Below are 20,667 nucleotides of genomic sequence, written 5' to 3'. Positions count from 1 at the left end.
GAATGACTGTACTCACGTATTGATTATTAAGAGAAATTCTTCTTCCGAGCACGTAGTCATGGTTCTTTTCACTTTTCTTTTCTTCTTTTTTGTCTCATAAATTCTCTTAGCGTACATGCTTTCGTACGTGCTTTCTTTATTATTTTTTTAAATATTTCTACGGTTATTCATTATATTTATTGAAAAAACTCAATATCTTAAGGAAGTATCGGTTAAAAATATTCAAGTTCATTATAAGTGATGTATTTGTGTCAAAATTATTTCGAAAACAGCTAGGAATTGATGACTCTTAAATTCGACTCTTAAATTTTTAGTTAAAAATAAAAAAGAAACTAGATACCTATTTCTTTTGAGTAAGGAAATGTAAACGTAACAATCGTAATAGATATATGGGATTAACTGGTGAACTATAGTGATTTGTTGAATTCAGAAATGAATTTTCATAGATCATTGTTAAAACTTGTTTCAACTTCTTTCACGTAAAATGTTATAACATTTGAAAATTATAAATATGCTCCTGACCCAATTACATCCCTATATATTTGTTTATCTTTTTCTGACTGATCACGTTGAACGTGCTATAATATTATTTAATGAGAGCTAAACGATTGACGACAACGAATAATAATAAAACGATAGTTATAAGCGGACATTTTTTTTATTTCCTTCTTTGTTAAACGATTCCTATTGGCCGAAGCAAATCTCTTATCACGTCTATGCGACCGACAAGCTAGTACAGATCAACAAAGTAATTTATCTCTAGCTTCGTATCGTGAATTTTACCACGAAGGTCGAAGATTCGCATTGTTGATTTTCGTAGAAGCGTACTTTGTATATATATGTGTATATACGGTAAGTACGTATACGAGGATAAATACAAGATACGATAGGACGCTTAGAAGGAAACGTATCGTACGAAGAAAATCAATTTAGGCGTACAAGAATTTGATAGAATTAACGTAGCGTATCTCGATCAAAGTAAAAGCCAAATCCAGGTTAGCAAGCATCAACAGGAAGCCCACGATGTCTGTATCACTGAAAGTGGAAAATCTTTGGGAAAACAGAAACTCCGTTGAACAGGTAAGAAGCTTGGAATCGAAGTTCGAGTCTACGATGTATTTGTCCGCAGTGGGATCGCGACCGTTTTCACGGTCTCTCATGCAGAAAAATCGACTCGCTCCAATCGTCTTGCTGGTGAATCACGGAGTCGAGACTTTTCCTTTAATCGCATCTCTCCTCTTTTGCGTTCACTGCATAACAGCCTTGAAGCTTCGTCTGTAAACGTAAACGTTATAACTCGTTTAACGAAAATCTCTGTTCATTGTCACGCTTGTACGCACAGACGTGTATAATCTGAGTCTCTCTCTCTCTCTCTCTCTCTCTCTCTCCTTCTTTTTCTTTATTTCTCTAGTAAATTTTGCCGACGCAAAATTGTCTCCCTTCCTTACGAAGGAATTAAGGTCGACTCGATATCGACTCTTCCTCCTTTCTGCTTATTTGTCGTAAACCGATCAAGTTATTCGGAGGCTTCGTAAAGCGAGCATACTTTGCATCGTTCGTGAATCTTCCACCTTCAAGCTTTCCAAAGATCAATGAAATTTCGCGCGAAACTGGAACGCTAGCGCTTACCGAGCCTCGAAACATGGACGAGAAGGGAAAGAGGAAATCACCGTCGATGATTTCCTAAGCGGCGTTTTCCATCGATCGTTTCACTGACGTTCGGTTCGTATGTAAGTAGATATATAGGTACATACCATTGGGTTGTGATATTCAGACTCAACTCATCCATCCGGTCTTAATTAACTTAACTGTTTCTGATATACAGATATTTCTATGATCGACAGATTTCTTGTGGATTGCGACAAGATCATTTGCATTTATTTGTCTACTCATCATAGAAAAAGGATAATGAAAATAAATTAAAGAGGATGATATGCCAAGAAGATCATCGATCCAAGATAGACGTTTCCATTATGATCTTTTTGAACTATCGACAAAGTTTAAACAAAGTCAATAGACTCTCTTATGCATTTTCGTCGTTGTAAATCTTAAGAGGAAAAAAGAAAAAAGAAAATAGAAGAAAAAAAACAGAAGTTTCATATATGAACACAATTTGAACCTCGTCCGTTATTCCCGATATTGAGAAGGGAAAAACATTTGATCTGCCCCAACTTCTTGATTAATGTATCTCTAACAACTAGGTGAGGCTCGACCTTAATTACCGTAATTCTCCTTGATACCCATACGTCTTCGATGGACGAGAACAGTGATTAGCGCGCTTCTTCGTGAATCACGCGTCACTTGCATCGTACCAGTCGAGCTTTCGAGAGGACGAACGTGCGACCTTCGCTAAAGTGATTCTTAATCGTAGACTTGAGCTATCTTATTTATCTTGTCATTTACTTTCTCGTCTTCTAATCGAACTAGATGTACGATATATATATATATATATATATATATATATATATATATATATACACGAAACGTAGTTTAACACACGCAACATTTATAAAAATAAAATAAAATTTGAAGAGGTAGGAGATAGATATACTTTCGATTTTTATTCTCTTTACGATCAAGCAAGATCAGAACTTACATAGATATATACAAATGGGTGAAAATCGTCAAATAACCACCTTTCATCGTACATTCAACATACTCCCCTCCAGTATCCTTTTCTCCGCGTGCCATACATCCCATGTGGGGATATCGATATTGAAACGTAAAAAAGATTCAATCAGTCGCGAAGTTTCAGCGCCAATCAATCACTCCCTCCTGTCTAGCCACCCATCCGTAGCCGCCACCTCTTCTTCTTCTCCTCTTACTCCTCCTCAGCGTTTCGCTTTAGGACGCGAAAGCTCTCTCGCGCGCGCAGCCCGCACTGGCGCGCCTGATCGCAACGACGGCGCTAAAATGGCCGAGAGGGTTCCAAGAGGAAGAGTGAGATAGGGTATGAAGAGAGAGAGAGAGGGGGGGGAGAGAGAGAGACAGTATGTATGTGTGTATGTGTGTGCAAGAGAGAGAAGCGAAGCTTTTGGGTTGCACGACGGAGTCGACGCACTGGAAGCTCGCTGTGCTTGCGGCGGGAGCCTTCAGTAGCCGCTCGGACGTCGACCGGAAAAGCTCCGACGCGTTACGTCGCTTTTCTTGACGGTGTCCGTCGTAAAAAAGATCGTCGACGTTTCCTTCATCGATGAGGAAACCATCGATCGAGACCATCTTAACTTATCTCCGTTTCTTTTTTCTCTCTTCTATCCTTTTTCCTCTCTTCATAAATTTTTAAACTTCTTTCGATCTCATTAATTTTAGTTAAAATAAACTTACGAGTTTACGAAGAGAAAAGAAATTGCGGAGAAAGAAAGAAATCGATTTACGAGGAAGTTGTAAGTAACTGAAAAAAAAAATAAATAAATAAACAAAAAAGAACAAAAGGAAAAAAAGAAACAAAAAGAAAGAGAAAAAAATTGTGATAGTGAAAAGTGCAATTTGAAAAAAAAAACCGATGGATCGTTACGCGATTGTGATGAACGTGATTACACGGAAGTGTTGATATGAACGATCGACAGTGATCTATCCGCCTGTCTCGGAAAAGCGCTCGCGCGCTTCTATGTGTATGTGCTTCGTGGGGTGTGGATAATTGCAATCGAGAGCGAGACACACGATGAGAAGTGTCGCGAAATACCGAGGCGCGCGTCCTTCCCTTTTCGTTTCGCTGCTTTTCGTCGTGTTCGCCGGCGTAACCGGTAAGAAAAATCAGTCTCGCGCGTTAAACCGAAACGCACGCTTCCTTGACGTACGTTCGATCGTGTACTTCTTCTCTTGAACGAAGATAATGATTTTGGAATGGACAGAAGGTTGAGAAAGGATCTAAGGATTATTTATTTACCTTACGTCAGAGTTATCACCTTTTCAGTTACTTTTGGTGACACTTGACTCGTTCGATGAACCAATAAGATCGATAATAGCTTTGATCATTATTTTCAACGATCGTTCCAGCCGACGGAACCTAATCGATTACGTCGATTTTTAGGAAAATAAGAAATTTCTTTTATTCTTCGATCAATCTTACGATCGATCCTTTAACTCGGATACGAAGGATCGAAAGATGGTAACGTTGACCTCGTCGTCAGTCGATCTCTCACGAATTCATGAGTGACTCTGCCTTTCGGTCAATCTTGAAAAAGAAAGAACGCTTGATCGAAACGGCGAGTATCGTCGTTCGCTAACCTCTGCTCCGTAAATTCCTTTCGTTAACTACTCCTCTCGGAGGACGCCGTATACGCCGATAAGAAAAACGAGCGGCGCGAACGTATCGTTCGTCTCGGGAAGGAAAGAACGTAGTATATCGGATATGGTGAGACGAAAGATCCGATTTCGTTTTCTTTAAGCGAGACAAAACTTTCGATGGATGGGATTAAAGCGTCTTTTGTATATCGATACACCGAGGCGAAGTTAGAGAGGATGTTAAAAAGAAAAAAGTAATATAGCTATAAAATAAGAGAGAGAGAGAGAGAGAGAGAGAGAGAGAGAGAGAGAGAGAAATGAGACTATTGGGCCCAATTGAGTCACGTACGTACTTTGGTACGTGCGTGTGTCTTTACAGATAAATCCGAGTACTAGGAAGTAGAGACGAAGTAATCTCGATCGTATTGTACGCGAATATATCGAAGAGGATTTAGCGAAACGGATGTTATCGATGAAAGGCTACTCTTCGTCCGTCGGGAGCTTCCTTTTCGCCGTATCGCGTGTCCAAGAATAGAAGAAAAAAAAAAATAGAGAAAAAGAGCAATAAAGTTCCGAATCGTATCGGAGGTCGATCGTTTAATGAATCTAATTAATCGATATACCTTTTTGTTGAAAAAGGAAAGGAGAAAAGAGAGAATAAGAGAGAATAAGAGAGATAGATAGATAGATAGAGAGAGAGAGAGAGAGAGAGAGAGAGGGAGTAGGGACGAAGAAAAACTACATAAAAATTAGTGCTTACCTTCAAGCGTTTTTTCCGCATGCCGTAAAAGAGGGGGATCTTAATTAAATCGATTTCACGGGACGTTCATCGAGACTCATTCAAACGAACGTGAATATTCGTGGCTCGTGTACGTTGAAATCGGTAGTAGTTTAATTATCGGATTCTAATATAAATCCCAGATACGATTAATAAATATAAATTCGCTACTGCAAATATATATATATATGTAATTAACGACGGCAAATATTCCTACTTGCTCGTGGTCGTTTTAATAAAATTGATCGGATAAATTTTACGAGGAACAATCGGACGAACGAGTATTGCCTATCGAACCCTCCTAACCGATTTGATAAAAATTTAATTAAACGTCCTCCCGCGAAATGATATTTGCACGAGGAAATTACGTAACGGAGTGCTTCTTTCGCGAAGAGCACTCGTTTGCGAGATCACACCGGACGATCCGTGAACTTTCTACGATTGAGAAGCTCCCGTAGTCTTTGCTCCTTCGTACTATTAAACGATGCGAAAGAAATGATTCGTTGAAATGTAACCGAGTCCGATTTCTTTCGAGTTTTACTATCTTAACTTTCTCTCTCTCTCTCCCTCTCTCTCTCTCTCTCTCTCTCTCTCTCTCTCTCTCTCTCTCACTCTTTTTCTTTCACTCTTTCAAACAATTGAAATCGATAAGCATTGCTACTCGATAGAACCATGAAGAGAAGTAAATGAACGATTACGAGGAATTCGATATTCTTTCCTTGAAGCATTGAAAATGATTCCAAATGAATTTCGCAATTCTTCCCATCGTCCGATAAGCCAAGCACTCAAATGATATTGATATTTCAACAGATTAAAATTTCATGGTTGATTATTTCAATAATCTTTTTCTCTTATCATATGAAGGAAAACAAAGTATGAAGCATATTCATGAAAACAATAGCCTTGCAGACGATAGGATCGATTACGATGCGATCGTTGACTAGACCGTGCTTTTCATCGTTGGCACGCATTTAAATATTGATTGGTGAATTGTTCTTTTTACTCTCTATCCATCTCTTTTTTCTTCCTTTTTTCTTTTTTTCTCTCTTTTTTCTTTCTCTTTTTCTCTCTCACTCTCTCTCTCTCTCTCTTTCTCCTTTTTTTTGCTGTTTTAATAAATCGACGAACCGCAGTTCCGTGCCACGTAAAAGTTATGAATCTTTTAAATTCTTCGTGAAATAGACGCGTGTAAAATAGCTTTCGCCGTTAGTTCTCTCTCGCGCGTAGAGAGAACAGAACGGGAAGATTTGAAACGAGAAAGGTAGAGAAAGAAAGAAAGAGAGAGAGAGAGAGAGAGAGAGAGAGAGAGATAGAGATCGATAGATCGCACTTCTTCTCCAGGCTATACTGGGATAAGCGAGAAGGAAAAGGAGTTGGCTATTTAATGGGCAGCCCATTCGATGGGAGATACGTTCGGAATATCGCAAGTGTGTACTTGCTTCGGCGGTTGGATTTACGCGGCGGCATAATTAAAGTGTCACGCGAGGAGTAATGTTGATAACGCATAAAAGTAAGAAAAGGAAGAATAAGAAAAAGGAGAAGAAAGAGGAGAAGAAGAAGAAGAAGGAGAAGGAGACGAAGATGAAGACCGGGGTAACGGTGCTATGCACATGCTTTTGTTCTTAGAGAAGGAGAGGGGTTTAGCCGTGTGAGAAATTAAGCAATTAAGCCGTCTATTTTACTACCGGAGATCCGAGTTTCAGACGCTAAGGCGCTCTTCCGATCTGGCTTCACCTCCTCTTACTTCTCTCTTTCGTCCGTTCGCTCTCTTAGGCTTTAAGCGTGAGTAAGGAACGTGGCGCGTAGAAACGTTATTAAGATATCGTCATGATGCTGAGGAAAGCAATTCTAGACATCGGGAGAGTAAGAGAGAGAGAGAGAGATAAAGAGAAAGAAAAATAGAGAGAGAGAGAGAGAGAGAAGTTTGATGTAAGAAGAACGACGATAGAAAAAGAGGAAAGAGACGTTGAGGATGAAGGAGTGAAAAAAAAAGAAGAACCATTGGTGGAAGGTGAAGAAAGGCAAAGTTCAAGCCGAGACTCCTTCCAAGTGCCTCTGCTCCTAATTAGATCTCATTTGTACGACTGTAGGCAACCCTTGAAACGATTATTAATAACTTTCCCGAACGGCATTTAACGTCTCTTTTCATTACCGCACACCGAAAGAACTCGACGTGCTAATTATGAGCTTGCAAAGCCGCCAGACTTGTCTTTGATTTTCGTGGTTTACCGAGTCCGCAAAGTTACTGCGGTTTTCGTTCGCCGGATACCCCTCTCGGACATAACGATAACTTTTCTTACTTTTTCCGTAAAACGAGAAAATCGAAGAATCTTACTTACCTACGATGCGAATCTTTCAAACTTCCTTTTCGCTTGCTTCTCTTTTTTTTTTTTTTTTTTATTAAATAGTATAGAGTACAGTATTTCGTGTTATGTAAGAAAGACTTCGATCTTGGAAGGACATATTCTTATTGATACGAATTTATCCTTTCGTCCTTTTCTTTTTTTTTGTTCTTTTGTTTTTGTTTTTTTCTTTTGTCTTTCACGAATGAGTACGATTAATGCATTTTATGGGTACTATATCGCATCCATTTAATCAAAGATCAACAGGTGGCCATTAGCGAGGACTTGTCACGTTAAAGTGTTTATACTCTTTATTCTCTTTCGATACGAACTGAGGAATTTGCTTAGACAAGACTTCACGATTCACCAAGATAATATAATAATATTCCAAAGAATTTTGCTGTAAGATAGGATCGTCGATCACCCAACGATTCGTTAATGTCCGGTTAACGGGATAATCGAAATGATCGAGGGGGAAGTTCGCTCTCGCGTTCGTCACGATTTATCGCGAGCACGCTCTCGAAACCGTAAGAGAGCGTGCCTCGCTGTAGAATTATATTCTCGCGGTGCTCATTATACGAGAATAATGTTGACGGAAGGCGGGGAATAGCGAAGAAAGTTACGGTTTACATTAAACTTTTGATAAGATGTCCGCGCTCGTCGGTAGAAAGGATATAAAATATATCTACTACGTTACGTTAGGAAAGAGAGAAGAACAGAGATCGAGATAGAGAGATAAAGAAAACGAGAACTATCCGTTGGCCCGCGAGGCAAAAGGATTCTTCGATAAGCGTGAACGACGACGTCGAGACGAAGAAAAGTATACGCGAAAGAGATAGAGAAAAAAACGGGAAAGAGAGAGAGAGAGAGAGAGAAAGAGAGAGAGAAAGAAATCTTATGTGTAGTAAATTCTTATGATATCCCTACAACGAAAAGTATAATCCGATGAACTAGTACGATATTTTCTAACGATAACAGCTAAGACATCGTCCCCTATCAGTCCTTCGGACACTTTAGAAATCTCTCAATTTATAAATTTCAACGAACTATGGCTATTTTAAAGCTATAAATGGCGATTGCTCGTCGACAGATATCGTGTTATTGGAAGCGGTCTGTTTCGAAGATGAGATAGAAAAAAAAATAGGGAAAATGAGAAACGAAGAAAGATAGGGCAAAAAGTAAGAATTATATGAAAAAGAGAGAGAGAGAGAGAGAGACAGAGAGAGACAGAGAGAGAGAGAGAGAGAGAGAGAGAGAGAGAGAGAGAGAGAGAGAGAGAGAGAGAGAGAGAGGAAAAGAGAAAAGGAAATGGAGAAGAGTAAGGTAGAAAGAGGAAGAAGATAGAAAGTGAGAAGCAGAGGGGGAGGGACTCTCGAAGAGTGTCATAACCCCGATAAGCTGTTGCTGATTCCTACGGAACTTGAGCCGCATTTGAAAGGGAATCGTTGGGATTACCATTTACCTACTTCCAACTGAAATCCTTTTCCCAAACACCGATATTTCCTCTCGTAGATACGAACGCAGAAAGGATGTAAAAGAGAAAGAAAAAGAGAGAGAATGAGAATGAAAATCGACTATTCGAATAATCCTAAGCCACACCTTCTCTTGATTTTCAGGCGAAGAAGAACTTTATTATTCGAGTATCTAAACGCGTCGTACTTAGATATCTATATTAAATAAACTGCATTCGTTTTCTTTCTAACGTTTGTCTGACTTTCAGCTTAACTGATGAAACGCATGCTCTGCGAGTTTCCTGGTCTGATAATAGTTTTTTCCCTATCCTATCTTTCTAAAACCCTGGTGAACGTCATCTGACATTTGCAGACCCTTGAAATATATGATGGAACGTTGTCTGAAAATTCGAGGAAATAAAAACGTACCGCCTTATCGTCGTACGTCGCGATAACGTCAGTGCCGAAGGGGCAGATTCGAAGAAGCTTTCGAATTATATACGTGTGCGTGTGTGTTTGTGTGTGTGTGTGTGTACGTGCGTGTATCTGTGTTTGTGTGTCTGTGTGCGTGTATGCACGCCTATATCGTTTGACGCGTTATATTTTATGGGCGCTTCCTGAGGTTCTCCTGAACGCGAATTAAAAAAATTCACGATCGACGCATCGATGATCGAACGAAACAACGATACTTTCCATCGGATGTGAGTTAGGTTTGAATTATTATCTAGCGTTTAGGATCCGGTCAATGATGTATTTGCGGTCGTCGAAAACGCTGTGGGCGACTGCTCGCAACATGAGAATCATAAGTGCATATCTCTGGTAAGTTCTCGAAAGAACGAGAGAGGCTGGTCTAATGTAATCTTTCGAGAATTTTTCGTGAAGTCATTCTTGGCGTCTCATCGGTCTCTCCCTATTTTATTCTTTTATCATCTTTCTGTTTCTTTCAACCCTCCTCCCTCTTTCTCATCCGCTCGCATCTGTCCCAGCAGTCCATTTAAAATTAATAGGACGCGTAAGCGCCCACACACGTGAGGAACCCCGCTAGCACTCACTCGCTTTTATTCGTGTTGACGTTCATAAAAAGATTCTCGCGTATGCCTACAGCAGCACGCGGTACCTTCATTTTCTCTCGTAATTACAAGAGAACAGATACACGCGCATAGGCAGTCACATAGGTATATATACACACTCGTAGAGTAAGCAACGAGAATCGTATGACGACGTGGGTTTCTTTCTTTTTTTTTTTTTTTTTTTTTTTTTTTCTTTCGAACAAAACTTTCTACGTCGTTCCGTGGACTGACTAAACGAGAACAAAATCAACGATGCCGTGAATGCGCTTTAACTGCAGCAGTATAATAAAATTTTTTAATTAAAAAGTACTATAGATCAGGAATGATAAAAGTTAGAAAAAGCTTGCCTTAGTACGCTATCGATTGCCGAAAGAAGAGCTAAACTGTCATCCCTTGGATGATATTCGTTTCGACGCAGTATCATCTTCCTTTTCTCTTCTTTTTTATATATGTTCAATTGTTTGTTTTGTTTTGTTTTGTTTTCGAACGACGCATCGAAGTGCATTCGGATTACTCGTTGAAGCATCGCTCGACCTAGATCGTTCGTTACCGAGTTGATTTAAAGCGATACGAGCTTTCCATTTTGTCGATCCGAAGGAAAAGCGACCTATCGTTCGAGTATCTCCGGAAAATCGAACCTTTCCATGGAGCACCCTTATATCGATTCGACGGAATATCCTATCCATGGGGGTTATCAATTTAGCAAATTACTAATCGATGCACGGTCTCAAGCCGTCGGCTATATAGCTGACTGGTCCGAGCATCACCCAGACGTGGGACGGATGTATGACGATCCTCGAGCGTCTCGAACGTGGCGTCCTATACGCTTGACGATGATCATTCCAACAACGACAGAGAGTCACTCTGGAGGGTGGCCGCTGGATTCCCATCGCGCGGTCATTCGTATCTATCAAACGTCACGCGAACGTGACGTTTACTAAATCGCTCGTATTTCGAACTCTACCGTCGCTTTTGCGGGATACTTTTACGGGGAGGAGAGACCGACTCGATTTATGGTTCGCCGTTGACGCGACCACTTTAAAGATATTATTGCTAGGACGGGCTATTCAAAAGACGGATGGCGGTCGAATCAAAAAGGCAAGATAAAGAGAAAAACTAAGTGAGTGGATCTGTAAATAAAAGATAGTGATAGAGTATATATTATATTTAAAGAATGTTAAGAAACAAGAGAAATCTTTAGGACACTTCTCGTATCATTTACATTTTACTATCCAGAGTAATACTATTATTGTTGAGCGATATCATCGAACGAGTCTATTCAGAAACTACCTTTATCTTACGTATATTCTCTCTCTTTCTCTCTTCTTTTTCTTCTTCTTCTTCTTCTTCTATTTCTCTTTCGTTGTATGTATATACACGTAATATTAAGGTCATACAATTCCGTGAGTCGAGATATTTGAGTTTGTACACAGTAGGTTCGTAACATACCACGACATGTCCAGATTGTGGAGAGACAGGGAAAACTCATAGAGTGTGAGTTTGCAAGCCAGACACACGTTCCGATATTTCGTTGCTCCGATGATTCTAACCGTCACTCTACCTCCCCTACCTACTTGTATTATCGAAAATGTCACGGAATGGTAGAACGTGGTACATACGTTATATTGAAAAATAGCCGGATCGAGTGCAACGCGAGCAGGATCATCGTTGAAATTTCAACGAAGCGTAACCCTCCCTGAAATATTAAGTGTCGCCGTGATACTGTACGGATGTAATGTGGTGTGCGTGCGACGATCGAAAATATCAAAACTATCGATCACATAAATCATACGTTAGTACGGTAACTCATGACGTATGCGTTATACGACCGCGCCTCGTTATTAAACGAACCGCGCTGGACGAACCAAACGTGACCACAACGATCACCGTGTACGAGTAACGCGATGCCAAAACGTAAATGTGAATATTCCAAACTAGAGGGCAAAGCAAAATCTATCGATAAGAAAGTCATGCGCTTTCGAAGAGTGTATTTAATTTTTCCCTTTTTAAAATTCGATACTCCAATAATAGGGTACGTTTGTATAAAATAGTTTCTAAACTTGACAATATTCCCTAAGGAATACCGTTCATTTATAACGAAAGAAGCGAGAGGGAAACTCAATTACAGGATCAAACGAGACGACCTTCGTCTTCGGTAAATCACAATAGACTGTCCTTTTCTCTTTCTCATCTCTTCTCTTTCTTTCTCGTTTCCCCTCGCTCGATGGATATATGTACTACAACAAGCAGAGTTAGAGGCGAGGCTGTTATGGGTTCGACTAGTTGAAGTTAAGCCATTTTTCGTTAAAGCAGTTTAAGGTGTCAAACTTCGAACCGAGTCGCGCCGTGCTGCGTCGTCGTCGTCGTCGTTGTCGTCGTATTGAGTTGAATTTTAGGGATCGATACTAGGCACTTTGGTAAAAGTCGTTTGGTATACTGATCAACGACGAACGCTGAAGAATGGTTTATCCATTAATTAAGCTGTTTCTTCGTAGTAAGATCATGAGGGAGAAGATACGATAGAAAAGGGGAAAATAGAAAGGGAAAAAGAATAGGGTAGTAAAGTAGGGAGGAATGAAGTTTACTGAAGCAAGCAATATGCCGTAAGAATTCTCATCGGGACGAACGCGTCGCAACGTAAATCCTCATTTCCGCGAGAAATGTTTAACGATAAGAGGAGAATATATTAATCCGTAAAAACGAGTTTGGAAGATGTTGTTTTCTTTCTCGTCACGACAGTGACGATCGATAATACTCAAATGAATGAAATCGATCGATGTTTTTTCGAGTCTAAAACGTAATACGTAATGCATGTCCTTCAAATAGCTATAAAGAATATTGAATAATAAAAATTATCTGTGATGGGGAAAATAAAACAAAGTGAAATTACGATAGTTCGGTCATGAATGAAAATCGAAGTGAAAATGATAGATATCGTCGTAGCCAAAGTTTCTTCGGGTAAATAACAATTTACGAGCTTTTTTACGATTTCTAAGCGGGAAAAATGATATACTATTTTTCCGTGATCCAAAAAGTAAATTTAATTATTCGTTAAAAGAAAGAAAGTACATATATACTCTTTTTTCTTAACAAATTCGATTTATAAATATTCTCAAAAAATTTATACGACTCGAGAGACAATATATTTAAGATATATGCATATATCTTTGGGCATATATCATATTTCAACAAAGTAGCACTTCTAAGTGTGAAGATCGGAGTTCGTTCGAATGAAAGCTCTTGGACAAGTTGCAGGCAAACACAAGGAATACGGTGGCTAGCGTTTCGTTCTTCAACACGACTTTCGTTCAAGGAACCGTTGTTGCTGAATGCGTAGCTTCCGCATCGATACACTTTCCGAACTTACTTGAAATCGTTGTACCGAGAAGTGACACGCTCGACTTTGTCGTTTCCAAGAAGCGAACTTGACGCAAAAGATGTCCCGCAGGTCATTCACCCTTTCACACGAATCCTCACAACTTGCTACTTTCTACGATCCCGTCTTACGTAATGGAATTTTTGGTTTACTTTATTTTTTTGTTTTTTTTTTCTCTTTTTTTTCTTTTTTGTTTTTTTTTTACGCCCGAAAGAAGTTACTTCTAACAGTAAGATATTGATTTATTTGCATGATCAAAAAGTTTCCTTCTCTTTTTCTTTAAATTATCCAACAAGTACATATATTTTCCCGAGATTTTATATTATTTTTAGATCGTTTAACAAATAATATTGTTAACAACAAATATAACCGCTGACATTTTTTTTTCTTTCGTTTTATCAAAATGTAGCAATAGATAAAGAGATATAGACCAGAAGACAATGTAATAGTGATCGATTATGTTCAACGAGTTATTTCTCATCGCCCACATATCTTTTCCTTTTTCTCCTCCTACTCCTCTTTAGACACCTTCCGTTAGTCGATGTTTCTTCGTTCAAACATTCTTTCGTCCGTGGCTCATTATTTCTCTCACATTTTTCCGTTCTCATGTATTCGTGTAAATCGTTCAGAAATTCGCGATTCAAGATAGATAGGAAATCGAGTGAAATCATGATAGCAAAGTAAGAAGAGCGAGAGAAAGAGAGAGAGAGAGAGAGAGAGAGAGAGAGAGAGAGAGAGAGAGAGAGAGAGAGGAAATTATATGAGATATCCTTGGAAATACTGACTTTTTTTGGAATAAAGTGACTTTTCATGTAATCCTATTCACTCGACGATGAATTACGATCAGATTCCGAGACTTCGACCTGTAAAGAATTGCAAAATTATCGAGAAATGTCTTCTAAACAGTCTTTCCTTCCTTCCTTCCTTCCTTCCTTCTTACTATTTTCTTTTAAGAGAAAAAGAAAAAAAGTATGCGTAACTCGCTTCAAACGAAGTTTTGCTGTGGAATTCCATTACCGAATTCACGTTCGAACGAGTTCTTATTTTGAATTCACAAATTTCGTAAGATTTCCATATGTTTCTATCGTTGAGGCACGTTTTCACGGTGTTTCTGCGTACATACACACACATATATATGTATATATATATATATATATATATGTATATATATATATATATATATATATATATATATATATAATTAATTAAAAATGATATTCCTTAAACGAGAATGCGGAACGTGCCATCGATGAATGATGCCTTTTTGTAATTCATTCGACTTAAGCAAAAGGTAAAGATACCTGTAAATCGTATTACTCCATTACACGAATGTGCTTCAATCCTTTGCTGTTGAATCCTTTAGATCTTTCGTTTGGAAAAAAAAAGAGAGAGAGAGAGAGAGAGAGAAAGAGAGAGCTTACTTCCACAGTACGGAAATGAACGTTTTCTGTTGGTAATTCTCTGACCTGTTTTCCCTGTATACTCTAGTAGCTTTGTAGCCTTGTCCTCATCGCGACTTACTCCAACAGAAAGAGAAAGAGAGGAAAGTATCAAGAAAAGGGTTTCCATTTCATGAAAGGTCACCGAGCTAGACTAAACGAAGAAGAAGAAGTCTCCTCCCCTGGCAAGCGTTGAAAAGCTGCAACAGGAGTTATCATCGCCTGGCGCGGTTGCCCATAATTTTCTGCTATTTACCGGATGTGCATAAGATGAGGCAATGAATGCACGCGCGTATACCTACTTGTCGGCACGGAGTAATAAAGTACTTCACCGCTTGTGAAAGAGGTCATTTTTCTCACTAACTGTTTACACTTCATTATTTTGCTATAGTTTTCTCTCTCTCTCTCTCTCTCTCTCTCTTTCTCTTTCTCTTTCTCTTTCTCTTTCTTACTCCTTTTCACTACTTTCAAGCAAAAAAAAATTCAATGAAAAAAAGATAATGACCATATGAGATTCATCTAATAAAACACACCGATGTTATTTTCGAATGATTGACTTGGGATTCGTTCTATAAGAAAAACATTAGTTGTCTAGTCCAATGTTTAATCTTTCCGATGAATCATTTCATTCTGTCGTCGTATAAATATTTCACACATATCCGCAACACGCGCATATGGAACAACAAATATCACCTCTCTCGGACTTGGTTGGTAGGATTTTCATCTCTGGTAGTAATTTAATATCTACGACATAGTAGATGCATTAACGATACGCCATATTTCTTTCGATCTATTTTTTCTCCTTTTTTCTTTGACTGAATGCGTTACGGTCGGCTGGAAATATGCATCTTCCGTTTTAATCAAGGCACGTTGGAGTTAACGAGACGGTTTAAAATATTCGGAAGGAAACGGGATGTATGTAGATACCTTCGTACAAACCGAAATTAGTAACGCGTGCGCGAAAACGTCGACGAGAAATATTCTCATATAATTACAAGCGCAGACGTACGTTGGTAGATCGGTGTACAGGCGCTTAGCGAACTCTCATGGAAATATTAAAGTAGGATGGATGTACTATATATGTGTGTATGTATGTGCGTGTATATGTACGTACGTACGTTCCTATAAAGTTACTACAATCTACGAAAGGATATTGCATCTAACAACGGATTTCGTCTAGGATTCGTTCACTTGCCGTACACGTACGATCGACATGTATCGAGAGGAAGACGGATATCGTTTTCGAATTTTCGCAATCGTACACGTACACATGGAAGACCGTCCTTGTCGTTATGCAATCACGTTCGGGAAAACGTTCGAAAAGATTCTTTCGAATAGCCTGTTCGTACGGCTTCATTCGGTAGTAGCTAACGAAATAACCAGAATAAAGATGGATCTAAATCGAAATAAGCAAAAGCTCAAATCCCATTGAGATGAATCGTGAAAGCAATAACGATTTTCCGTACTATAACGATATCGTTCGCGTACGCAGCTCGATTAACCTCGTGTCAGAAAAGACGAGAAAGCGCGTACGTCGATTTCGCAATCTATCTGATACAATATATAAATCGAAAGAAAAAGAGAGTACATGCAATCCGTTCGATGTTTAAACGCTTTATTGAATTTTCATCTCGTCGTAACTTGAACGTGTTACGGATCAAACGCGATCGTATCGAGACATGTTAAAAAAAGATAAAAAAAATAGATACAGGACGATGCTACTCTTCTATATCATATAAGTGTGTAAGCTGTGTGTGTATGTGTGTGTATGTGTGAGAGTGTGAGAGAGAGAAAGAGAGAGAGAATCTTGCTAGATATTACATCGTTTTGCTACTGAAATTGAATGCTTCTGAAATTGAAAATCATATCCACGATCTACGAATTTACCCGTGGCGTTCTTTCAAAAGAAAAGTTTTTAAGTCGTATATGTATTAAATAAATTGGTAGAAGAGTCGAAAGTATGATAGCACGATGAAAAGGGATTCTTATAAAACGATATTGTATGATATCTCGAGGAGAATTCAGCACATTCCGTGTATTTCCACGGGAGATTACTTCCCCGGTAGGCGTTGTACAAGATACGTTTAATTAAAAAACACGCTTTCGTGCGGAAAGCTCGAAGGATGCGGGTGTACGTATGCGGTCGAGCGAAACGAAAAAATAGGGTGACGAGATAGAGAAAGAGAGAGAAGTTTGTGGTGGGGACGATTCGACTGGGAAACTCGAAAGGGAGGAAAGGTGACCAAGCTCGGAACGAAAGCAATCGCGTTAGAAGCGGCTAGCACACCGGCCACACCATCGTCCCAATTTCGCGCGTGGCAATTAAACGTTATTCGTCGGGCACGCGGTCGGAGAGGAAATTGCTCAGTCAGGACTAGCACGATGCATTGTTGTTCTTTCCAATCCTCTCTCTCTCTCTCTCTCTCTTTCTCTCTCTCTTTTTTTCTCTCTCTGTTTCTCTCTCTTCCTCGTTTTTTTGCTATTCGCTCGTCGCGGATTTCAGTAGAGCAACGAAATCGAATATCACGCGTTTCAATTAAGCTTACAGTTTCGTGTACCTCTGCCGCAGCCGTTGCTGTTGGATGAGCGACGGCTAATTTCTTTCTCCCAACACGATTATCGGATCTCGGAGGATCAAGCGTTCGTTTCGATGTTTCTCCCAGAGAATGAAATTTGTCGAGATTTCGAAAGTACTACGATAACTTGTCGTACATAGGATGATGGATGGTACGAGAGTCAATTTCTACCGTATTTTATGCTATTTAAAAGCGTAACTTTTAATTCAACATCTTGTTTACGCGTCTCAACAATTTTTCATCTCATTTTTTCCTTTTTTTTTTTTTTTTTTGTTCGAGTAGGTATTATCTGATCCCGCGATATATCGCGTACTAGAAAAGTAAACGAATGAATTTTCTTGTTTATGCTCTCCGGGAAAAAAACGTTTAATCTTTATGCTAATGGTTTTATTTCGAGTATAAGATTTAAGATCTATCTCGCACCTTTCTTTTTTTTTAACATCAAAATGTCAAGGGTTATGCGACTATCGAAGAAGTCGCGACATGCAAATCGGACGCGAGTTATTCGAAGACCATTTCGAATTCTATCTAGTAATGCAAGCAGTTCGAAAGCAATTTAAATTCTCTCCTTCGTCGTTGGCAAATTCAAATTGCTTTTGCAGAATTCGCGCGGTACTCTTCGTCTCTCTACCTAAATCGCGCATCCGACATCTACCTTCTCCATCGGAAATCTCATTTCCTATGCGGGCGACATACGTATTACCCAATTAAAATAATAAGCGTCGTAAGGAGCAACTTAATCGCGAGGGAAAACTCCTCCCTTGTGTAACATTACAGTCCTTATATTCCACTTAACGTCGGGGCCAGCATTCATCGTCCCGTTTCTCAGTCGAAAAGTCACTCCCTCCTTTCGTGTGCGGCTAACGAAGCTGAAAATGTGAGTGTCGGGAAAAGATGCGATCCAATGGAAGGAAAGGGAAAGACTGAACGAGGGCAAAGGTGGTTTGCTGATTTCTTGTGATTTCGAAAGATGAAAGAAAAAGGACGAAGTAGTAGAAGAAAGAAGAGATGAAGAGGGAGAAAACGAGACGAAGTTGCGCGAGTTGGAAGGAATAGGGAAGAAGTAACACGAGAGAGAAAGAGAGAGAGAGGGGGGCGGAGGGAGGGAGGGAGGAAGGGAGGGGGAGAAGGGAGAAAGAGAAAGAAAAAAAAGGGAAGATAGAAAAAAGTCGAGCGATGGTACGGTCTAATCATGATTCGCGGCAGCGCAAAACAATGGAGGTGCACTTTCTATGCAGACAAGTAGAGGCAGTCAACGCGTCACGAAGCGTGGGTACCGGAATTGGAAAGAATGCGGCTCACGGGGATGGAGGGTAGCGATTATCGCCCCGGCTCATTACGCCTTCTACTACCGGAAAGTGTCGGCTAAAACCGTAAGGATTCGAATCGCGTGAAGCGATAAATAAAAGGCGCAAAGAGGCGTAGGTAGTACTCGGTAGTGGCAGAAGAGCGGATTCTCGAAGGCGGAACTCGCGAAAGGGAGCGAGAGGCAAGAACCCGCGCGATCTATCGGTACTCGCCTCCCGAGATATCAGACGGTGATGGCAAAAACGCAAACGACTCCGCGTGGAACGTGGAACGAAGTCATTACGCTCCAACGGGAATCGAAAGAAATTGCGCACGGCCGTCTCTCTTCGTTAATCCTTCGCTCGCGCAATACTACGTACGTATGTACAAATATACGTACGTACAGAAAGGATTCAGAGAATATTTACGAACGTTCTTAGAACGAGTTTCCCAATAAAAGCTCTCTCTCTCTCTCTCTCTCTCTCTCTCTCTCTCTCTCTTTCTGTATGTTTATTCGTGCTTGAATATTCGCCACATCACGGTTCATTGATACGCGAACGAACCGAAAAATTTACCTATTCGGTCAAACGAAATAGCTATGATTCTTTCGCCTTTGAACTTATTAAAACTTTCATATTTTAGGAAAAATCGATATCTATCGAATAAAGTTCATCTCTTTTGATTTTTATGCTTTCTCGAATAGTATCTCTAGTAAGTAATAATACTGCTGTTATTATCGCTCGAATGCGTTTGTGAAAATTGAAGGAACCTCCGTGACAATATCTCGCGGATTATCACGTCGTATGGAAATATCGTGTAGCTCGCTATATGGTTTTATTCTTTCTCTCTCTCTTTCTCTCTCTCTCTCCCTCTCTCCTTCTATTTTTCTTTTTATTCAAGTAAGAAGACTACGTCGTCTTTTATCCTTTTATGCTCTTGTTTTTCCAATTCGTGAGGACGCGTTCCATATTCGGTAGATTCTCTTCCCCCTTTCTTCTCGCTCGTTGGTCCATCTCGTTCGACTTTATTCGGCGTCTTTTCTTCTTTGCTTCTTTCGTTCCACTTCTTCGTATATTTCGTAACTCGTAGTCGTCCTGTCGCTATTTTTTTGCTCTCTTTCTCTCGGAAACAGCTTTAGTACACAACAGAAAACGCAAACGTGGCGATGGGCTTTTCCACAGCCGAATCTCTTTTCCACAACCTCGCATCCGTAATCAGATTTCCGATAATGAATTGATCCGTCGTTGCTGGTCAGCCAAGGATTTCGTTCAAAGCCCGGCGCTAGAAAGAATTACGGCTAACCGTTACGAAATCGGATAACGTCGAATTATCTTTCGCTTTTATTGCTCGCTACCCGTTACATTGTTCCGCCGAACGAAATAAAGAGATTATGTTCCTGATTGAACGACCATTTTGATTCGGTTCGCGTGCACGTTACCTGCCAAACTAGAGACGACTATTTTCTTTTCACCGTTTTCAGGATGAGATATTTTCTCCTTCTTTTTATTTATTTATTTAATCTTATTGAAAGAATCAATTTTTTCTCGTTGTTTTTTTCGAAATCGAAAAACATCAAAATAAAATCATTTTATTGGCATACTTCTCGTCGCAACTTCTTTAGGTGGAAATAAAATCGGCGATTCAGGGAAAGAATCTCCATGAAACTTTTTAGGACGATTGCATTCCATCTTCGAAAAAGATTTTATCTTTCGTAGCTGGACATCGGTGGACGAATCAATCGGAAAAGGACTAGCGTTTTTGCTAAGTACACTTCAAGGATCGTGTAGGTAGGAAGAGAGTCGCTTGAAATCATGAGAATATAAGTTCATTGTTGGATACGAACTCTCTCGACGGACGTGTAAGGGGATTGCACCTTGTCCCCACTCCTAGCCTCGAACTCGGCATAACGTATGTCTATTGTTGTTGCGCTCTCTTCCTCATAACATCGTGCGCGCATCAACGAGGATATGCATCGTTCTTTTTATTGCATTCCGTTCTCCCTCTATATCTATCCTCTTCCTTAATTTCTACCTTACGAACTTATATTACATACGTAGATATAGTAAAAAGAAGAAAAATCAAAAAATAAGATACAGAGATTCGATATTAATCGATTCGTTTAAC

The 20,667-nt window shown here is 39.7% G+C and overlaps 1 protein-coding gene across 1 annotated transcript in view; it reads left to right on the top strand.

Moving 5' to 3' along the window:
* The first annotated feature begins 3,114 nt into the window (after positions 1 to 3,114).
* The window catches only part of LOC118451517 (uncharacterized), a 31,397-nt gene continuing 13,844 nt past the window's right edge, over positions 3,115 to 20,667 (top strand). The window contains exon 1 of the mRNA XM_035888174.2: positions 3,115 to 3,743. Coding sequence (XP_035744067.1) covers positions 3,662 to 3,743 — 82 coding nt within the window. The 5' untranslated portion in view covers positions 3,115 to 3,661. The remainder of the gene's footprint in view (positions 3,744 to 20,667) is intronic.

The sequence above is a fragment of the Vespa mandarinia genome, chromosome 2 (assembly GCF_050613455.1).
Source record: "Vespa mandarinia isolate Hongniang chromosome 2, ASM5061345v1, whole genome shotgun sequence".
NCBI lineage: Eukaryota > Metazoa > Arthropoda > Insecta > Hymenoptera > Vespidae > Vespa > Vespa mandarinia.
The sequence above is the reverse complement of the archived record's forward strand: the minus strand, read 5'-3'. Positions and strand labels throughout refer to the sequence as shown.